Here is an 8719-nt window from a genome sequence, read left to right on the forward strand (position 1 = left end):
ACTGTTTTCTCCTTCGCAGATGCTGCCAGACCTGCTGAGCTTTTCCAGCAACTTCTGGTTTTGTACCATTAACCCTATCTGTATTCCTCATTATTTCACAAACTTCTCCTCTCAACCTCCAGTGAAAATAGTCCCAGCCTCTCCTTATAACTCAACCCTTCCATACCCAGCAACATCCTGGTAAATCTCTCCCAAACCCTCTCCAGTTTAATAATATCCTTCCTATAAGGGGGGGCGGGGGCACCAGAACTGGACAGTGCGCTCCGGAAGAGGCCTCACCAACATCCCTGTACAACCTCAACGTGACGTCCCAGCTCCTCTACTCAAAACTCAACCTTAAACCCATCGCCATCTCTTCCATTCCCCCACATCTAGCTTCCCCCGCACCCCCCACCAAGTCACACCCTCTTCAAACTCCTGCTTGTTGACTACTGGCTGCGCTGCAGCACTCTCACAGCCACAGCAGTGTGTACTGTCTACGAGACGCACCGCAGCGACTCGCTGAGGCTCCTCCTCCGACCGACTGCACCTTCCGAACCCAACACCCCTTACCTCCACAAGGACAGGGGGTGGGAGATTCCCCCACCCCCCGAGCATCACTCACACACGCACACTGAAATAACTCCACAGAGACTGGTATCCCGTCACTAACTCACCCTTTATTTACACATGAGCAGTCCTTAACACTGATCCACCAGCGACGAGAGAGAGAGAGAGAGAGAGAGCAGAACCCTGGACGCTCCTGTTTCTATCTGTCAGCCAGGGCTCCCTGATTGGAGCAGGTAAACAGCCCCAATCAGGGAACTCATATTCTATGAGGTCCACTTGGCTGAGCTTCCTATGGTCACAGCGAGAGCCTTACCTGTAACTGTGTGGCATCCCATTCCAACCACTGGTTAGTTATATCATTTGGCTCCTCACCTCTGAGGGTAAATAAATATCTGCCAATGGAATAAAGTGGGGAAAAAAAGGAAAGAATTTAATTAGAAAGCAGGAACACAATGTTATACTGGAACAAAATTTGGCCAGACCGCACCAAAGGAGGTACAGGGAGGGATTCAAATCTCCGCATTATACAGAAACAAGAGGAGTATAGGAGTATCCACACGCAGGCATGTCGCTGTGCGCACGGACACAAGGCTGTAGCTTCTCAGCGAGAGATTTGTTTTGGGGGCAGGGCTCACACGGTTAACGCTAGGGCCTGGACCCTGATGGGAGGCGATGGCCCAGTGGTATTATCACTGGACTGTGAATCCAGAGACGCGGATAACGTTCTGGGGACCTGGGTTCGAATCCCGCCAAGGCGGATGGTGGAATTTGAATAAACTATCTGGAATTAAGAATCTAATGATGACCGTGAATCCATTGTCAGGAAAAACCCATCTGGTTCACTAATGCCCTTTAGGGAAGGAAACTGCTATCCTGACCCGGTCTGGCCTACATGTGACTCCAGACCCACAGCAATATGGTTGACTCTTAAAAAAACCCTCAGGACAATTAGGGATGGGCAATAAATGCTGCCTGGTCATCCCATGAATGAATAAAATATTAAAGGAAAAAAAAAGGGTGGTGGTAGAGGGGTGTTTTTCAGACTAGAGGCCTGTGACCAGTGGCATACCACAGGCATCGGTGCTGTGTCCACCGTCATTCGTCATTTATCTAAAAGATTGGGATGAAAATTTAGGAGGGAAGGTTAGTAAGTTTGAGGGTGACACCAAGGTTGGTGGTACAGTGGACAGCAGAGACGTACGGCACGGAAACAGACCCCTCGGCCCAACTCGTCCATGCCAACCCAATATCCTAAATTAATCCAGTCCCATTTGCCAGCATTTAATTCCCATATGCCTCTAAACCCTTACTATCCATGTCCCCATCCGGATGCCTTTTAAATGTTGTCATTGTACCAGCCCCCACCCACTTCCTCTGGCAGCTCGTTCCACACACGCACCACCCTCTGCGTGAAAAAGTTACCCCTCAGGTCCCATTCCCCTCTCACCTTAAACCCATGCCCCTCTTGTTTTGGACTCCCCCCACCCCCAAGGGAAAAGACCTTGTCTATTCATCCTATCCACGCCGCTCATGATTTTATAAACCTCTATAAAGGTCACCCCTCAGCCTCCGAAGCTCCAGGGAAAACAGCCCCAGCCTCTCCCTGTAGCTCAGGTCCTCCAACCCCGGCACCATCCTTATCTGGGAATGCAGCGGGATCTTGATCAACTGGGCCAGCGGGTTGATGAATGGCAGATGGAGTTTAATTTAGATAACTGCAAGGTATTGCATTTTGGTAAGACAAACAAGGGCAGGAATTATACACTTAACGGTAACGTCCTGGGAAGTGTTTCTGAACAGAGACATCTTGGGGAGCAGGTACATAGTTCCTTGAAAGTGGAGTGGCAGGTAGACAGGGCGGTGAAGGTGGTGTTTGGTACGCTTGCCTTTATGGGTCAGTGCGTTGAGTATAGGAATTGGGAGGGTCATGTTGCAGCTGTACAGGACATTGGTCAGGGCCAATTTTGGAATACTGTGTGCAATTCTGATCTCCCTGCTATAGGAAGGATGTTGTGAAACTTGAAAGGTTTCAGATAAAGATTGACCAGGATGTTACCGAGACTGGAGAGTTTGAGTTATAAAGGAGAGGTTGGGACTTTCTTCCCCCCCGGAGCATTGGGGGCCGAGGGGGTGACCTTATAGACGTTTATAAAATCATGAGGGGCATGGATAGGGTGAATAGACAAGGTCGAGACCCCCAGGAGTGGGGGAGTCCAAAACTAGAGGGGCATAGGTTTAAGGGGAGAGGGGGAAAGTTTTAAAAAACTAGAGGGCATTGATGTGGAGGTGCCGGTGTTGGACTGGGTGGGACAAAGTCAGGAATCACATGACACCAGGTTATAGTCCAACAGGTTTATTTGAAAACACAGGTTTTCAGAGTCTCGCTCCTTCTTCAGGTGTCAGTGAGAGAGGTGGCATTCGACATAGAATTTATAAGCAAAAGATCGAAGGGTCATAGACCTGCTGCGAATGTGTTGAACAAACCCAAGATGACTGTTAAATCTTTAATCAATTAGAAAGGATTAATATGCAAAGTCCAGAATTTATTTCAGGTCACTGCCCCAAGATAACTAAAGGTTTTATCAGTTCCCTCAGCACACCAGAGGTAACATCGCAGGTCAGACAATGCACTTATAGGTGTGAGGCCTTGCTTAGAATCTGTCTGTGTATCAACTTGGTTTTATTTACAAAGTAGGCATTTATAAAATGCCACACTGACCGTCTGCAAATTGAGAGTTTTTTGAACAAAATAGGATGCATCTGCAGTTGCAAATCCGCAAATGCAAATTCACCCCGTAGATTTACACATGTGTACGCTAGCAAACGAGACTAGATTTTTGTTTATTCGTTAATGGGATGAGGGCATCACTGGCTAGGCAGCATTTATTGTCCATCCCTAATTGCCCAGAGCACAGTTCAGAGCCAACCACATTGTTGTGGCTCTGGAAGTCACACGTAGGCCAGACCAGGTAAGGATGGCAGTTTCCTTCCCTGAAGGACATTAGTGAACCAGATGGGTTTTTCCCGACAATCGGCAATGGATTCATGGTCATCGTTAGACTCTTCTTAATTCCAGATATTTTTATTGAACTCAAATTCCACCATCTGCCGTGGCGGGATTTGAATCCGGGTCGCCAGAATGTCATCCAGGTCTCTGGATTAACAGTCCAGCGATAATACCACTAGGCCATCGCCTAGGCCTAGATTAAGTTAGGATATCTGGCCAGCACAGATGGGTGGGACTGAAGGGTCTGTTTCCACGCTGTACGACTCTATCACTCTACAACATTTGGATGGGTAGGTGGATAGAAAGGGTTTAAGAGGGATACTGGCCAAATGCAGGCAAACTGGGCCAGTATAGTACAGTTCAGGAAACCCGGTCAGCATGGGCAAGATGGGTCGAAGGGCCTGCCGCCGCACTTTTTGACCATGGCCTATACGCCTCGCTCATGTTGTACAGCCGCTGCCTTTTCAGGAAGGGGGATTTCTGACGAACTTGTGCCGAGGAAGGAAGGGTCACCCTGGCCCGAAACGTTTCGGCTCTGGATTTCATTTCTCCCCCCCCCCCCCCACAACTTCACAAACGCTGCCAGACCCGCTGAGCTTTCCCAGCAACTTCTGTTTTTTTGTTCCCGGTTTCTGACAAACGTTGGCTCGTGGCGGCGTGTAGAGGAGACTTAAATTATTGCCCTCCCAACCCGGTACTCACTGGCAAATGGCATTGGCGGAGAACAGGAACTCGCCACTGGTTACTTGCAGGGCTGGTAGCCGGGGCTGAACCAGGAAAGGAACAACACGATCTGGAACAGGGGCAGAGAGACAGCGAGAGAGAGAGAGAAGGGGGTGTCAGGGAGATTTTTAATGTTTCTTTACACAAATGGCTGCCCTGTTTCCCCAGTCGAGCCACCAACAAAAGTCCCTCCCACACGGAGACGGCGCTCCCACCGACCCCCCCATCCCCTCACGGTGGGGGAAACAGGCAGACTAACCACGCACAGCAAGATCCCAGAAGGGCCCGACGTCGCCGAGCGTCCCCACCCGACCCACCCATCCCCGGATTGAAGAAAAAAAAGGCCTAATTCCCCACCATCCACCCCCAAGCCCCGGCAACAACAATTGGGAGAGCGTGCGAGAAAGACAGAAAGACAGAAAGAGCCCACACTAGTCCCGGTGTTCCCACACCACCCGCCCAAAACAAAATCTCTACAACCAGGAAAATCTTGGGTTCCCTGATAGATTGATATGGTGGGCAGGGATGGGGATAGGAAGGAGAGGTGGTTAGGTTGGATTGGCCGTGCTAAGCTGTCCCATAGCGTCCAGGGACGTGCAGGTTAGGGTGGATTGGCCATGCTAAATTGTCCCATAGCGTCCAGGGACGTGCAGGTTAGGGTGGATTGGCTGTGCTAAATTGTCCCGTACTGTCCAGGGATTTGCAGGTTAGGGTGGGATTGGCCGTGCTAAATTGTCCCATAGTGTGTCCAGGGATGTGCGGGTTAGGGTGGATTGGTCGTGGGAAATGCAGGGTTACAGGGATAGGGTAAAGGGGGTGGGTCTGGGTGGGATATTGTTTGGAAGGTCAGTGTGGACTCGATGGGCTGAATGGCCTGCTTCCACACTGTGATTACAATGCCGTACGCCTTTTTAAAAAAAAAAAAATCAAAAAAAGTTACCTGGCTCGGAAAATCTCAAGCTCCCCAGAAGATTGACAAGGGAGTGTGGGGGTGTAGGAAGCAGAGCTGGGGCTGCATATGGTCAGGGAGTACGTGGGGGGGGGGGGTTTGCAACAGGCTGGCGCACAGCAAGATCCCCCACACACCTTAAAAAACACAAAATAAACGACACCCACCTCCCCAGGAAAATCTCATGCTCCTTCGAGGAATGACGTGGGCTGGAGGCACAAAGCATGCTGGGATGTACACGATCAGGGAGTTCGATAATTTGGGGGGGCGCCAACGTGTTGGTGCACAGCAAGATTCTGCTCACCGCCCCCGTCCACCAAAACACACCCCATAGAAATACTTCGGCCCAGGAAAAAGCAAAGATCCCTGAAAAGTCGACAAGAGTGGGGGAGGCAGCAGAGTTGGAGACGTATGTGGTCAGGCGGCATACGGGAGTTGAGGGCGGGGGAAGCAGACACAGTAAAGATCCCACACATCCGAAAAGAGGAACATAATCACCCACACCCAGGATGGAAACTCTCAAGATCCCCAGAAGAAGATCGACAGGGATGTGGGGGGTTGGGGGTGAGGAAGCAGAGCCGGGGGTGCATGTTTTCAGGAGGTAAAAGTGTGAGGAATGGCGGGGGGGGGGGGGGGGGGTGCGGTGGAGAAACATGTTGATGCACAGCAAGATCCCACACACCCTTAACAACAAAAACCCACACAAGTACTTACAGCCAGGGATATCTCAAGCTCCCTGGAAGATTGATAGGGATGAACTGTAAGAGAGAGCAGAGCTGGGAAATGCAGATTAAATACCCCCATTGCCCGCCCAAGCCCAAACCTAGCTCACTGACAGGCTGCACCTCAGGCTTTAGGCCTACGGTCAGGAGGTTGGGGGGTGGTGGTGGTGGTGGTGGTGGAGAAGAGGGAAACCATCATGTTGATGCACAGCAAGATCCCACACACCCTTAACAACAAAAACCCACACAAACACTTACAGCCAGGGACATCGCGAGCTCCCTGGACGACTGATGGGGAGGAAGGGGAACAGGAAGCACAGCTGAGGATGCAGATGGCCAGGAGGTGCAAGGGGGCGGGGTGGGGGGAACCAACATGTTGATGCACAGCAAGATCCCACACACCCAAAGCAACAAAATCCCACACAAATATTCACAGCCAAGGATACCTCAAGCTTCCTAGAAGATTGATAGGGAGGAAGAGTAAGAGGGAGCAGAGCTGGGGCATGCAGATTAAATACCCCCTATTCCCCCACAAGCCCAAACCCAATTACAAACCTTGCTCACTGACAGACTGCACCTCAGGCCTCAGGCCTGTCACCTCCACAGCCAACAGCACTTTGAGGTTGCTGGGGTTACCCGGGCTCACGAACAGCCTCATGTCCTTCCCTTTCTCTCCCTTTACTCTTGCCCTGGTCCCGACTGATGCAACCTCGCTTTAAAAGAAGCTCTGCCAGACAAACTTGCGGATGGAGTTGGAAGGGCGCTGGATGTTGTAGTTTCCACGTCCTCCCTCAGAATGGGGCACGACAGGGAGAGGGACTACAACTCCCATGAGGGGCAGCGACCAGTCGAACATCCACGAGGGTCTGGGCGCCGAAGACTGCCGGTGCGACGCATGTGCCACAGCGGCTTGTAGTTCATCGGCTCCTCATCAAACTGGGGTTTAAAGGGACTGAGGACTACAGTCCCCATGGGCCACCGCGCCCATGCAAACAGACGGTAGTGTCAGGATGTCAAAAATGGCCGGCCTTGCCCGAGGCACACCGGTGGTTGTAGTTCGTGCGCTGCCACTCAAAACGGGATGTAGGGGTGCGAGGACTACAACGACCATGGAGCAGCGCGTCACACCATCCGTCATCGCTCTGGACATGACGGCAACCCCGCCGCACGGTGCGCCGGGGGTTGTGGTCTCTTCATATCCTCACAAAATGGGACACAAAAGGGTCAGCACCCGTGAGGCACTGCGACGAAAACGCCGCGTACAACAGAAGTCTTCATTCATGGACGCTGCGTCGCAGGGCGTTTCGGGAGTGGTAATTTCCCAGCTCCCCCTCAAACTAGAACCCAAAGGCGTCAGGGACTACAGCCCCTATGAGGCACTGCGATCCTATCCTGACGTCTCGAAAATGGCCGCCAGACAGCGAGGTGTGACGGCAGCTGCAATTCGTGCACTCGCCCTCAAAATGGGAGTCGATTGGGTGCAGGACGACAACCCCGTGAAGCATCGCGACCAAACACCGCCTAAAACATACAGGTTTTTGGAAATGAACATCCCTTCGCAGGGTGAGCCTGGGGATGTAGTTTAGCCCCGCCCCTCAGCTTGAGACTTAATAGGGCCGACTGACACCTCCCTTTAGGCGCCACGACCTGTACCCCATTCACAATACATTGAGCATGAAAGATGTCCGCGCCGCCACAAGGTGCGCCGGGAGTTGTAGTTCCGCTGTACATGGTCAAAATTGGACTGACTACAGTCCCCGTGATGCATTGCGATCCCACCGCTCCACAATATTCTCCCGGTGGCCGCAGAGTGGGCCAGGAGGAGTAGTTTGTCACCCTGAAAATAGTAGCCTAGGGGCCCAGGGAGTACGAACCGCCCCGAGGCAGTGCGACCACAAACCTGTTCCTTCCATGAGGATCTCAAGGACGGCCGCCAGAGCTCTCCCACTGCTCCACAAAATGGGACGTAATAGGGCCAGGAACTACAATCCCCATAAGGCACTGAGATGCACCAATGACGTGTCCCAAGGACGACCGCCGGGGGTTGTAGTTCCTTAACGTGCACCTCAAAATAGGGCCCAATGAGGCCAGGAACTACAATACCCATGGGCACCACCCTGCGGGACCATGCGCAACTTTTGGCTCCATCTACCATTGTGGTACTACAACAACAACTTGCATTTCAAACCCAATAGCCACCTGGCAAATGCCCTTTTGTTGAAAAAGGACGCGGGAGGTTTGGTGGGTGAAGTGGATTGACCATGCCAAAAATTGCCTGGTAGCGTCCGGGGATGTGCAGGCTATGTGTGTTAGGAGTCACGTGGTGGGGATGGCATAGCCTAGTGGTTCTATTGCTGGACTGTTAATCCAGAGACTCACATAATGTTCTGGCATCTCAGGTTCAAATCCTGCCAGGGCAGATGGTGGAATTTGCATTCAATAAATATCTGGAATTAAGAGTCTAACGATAACCGTGAATCCATTGCTGATTGTCACGTGCCCTTTAGGGAAGGAAACTGCCATCCTTACCTGGTCTGGCCTACACGTAACTCCAGACCCACAGCAATCTGGTTGATACTCAACTGCAATTAGCAATGGGCAATAATGCCGCTAGCCAGTGTCGCCCTCATCCCATGAAATAATGAAAGAAAAAAATGTAGTCCACATTACTTTTGAAAAGGAGGAAATATCAAGAAGCAGTTTAAAGACGTTGGGTAAAAAGGACAGTGGGGACAGAAGGAGAAAAGTTTTTGCGCAGTGAGTGGCCGG

At 51.6% G+C, this 8719-nt stretch overlaps 1 protein-coding gene across 1 annotated transcript in view; it reads right to left on the reverse strand.

Annotated features, from left to right (window-relative positions):
* The window catches only part of mars1 (methionyl-tRNA synthetase 1), a 34167-nt gene extending 27388 nt beyond the window's left edge, over nucleotides 1-6779 (reverse strand). The window contains exons 1-3 of the mRNA XM_048621216.1: nucleotides 6506-6779; nucleotides 4259-4349; nucleotides 863-941 (exon numbers count right to left, since the gene is read on the reverse strand). Coding sequence (XP_048477173.1) covers nucleotides 863-941; nucleotides 4259-4349; nucleotides 6506-6608 — 273 coding nt within the window. The 5' untranslated portion in view covers nucleotides 6609-6779. The remainder of the gene's footprint in view (nucleotides 1-862; nucleotides 942-4258; nucleotides 4350-6505) is intronic.
* Nucleotides 6780-8719: the final 1940 nt, after the last annotated feature.

This window comes from Rhincodon typus, unplaced genomic scaffold (genome assembly GCF_021869965.1).
Source record: "Rhincodon typus isolate 14 unplaced genomic scaffold, sRhiTyp1.1 hic_rhity00000125, whole genome shotgun sequence".
NCBI lineage: Eukaryota > Metazoa > Chordata > Chondrichthyes > Orectolobiformes > Rhincodontidae > Rhincodon > Rhincodon typus.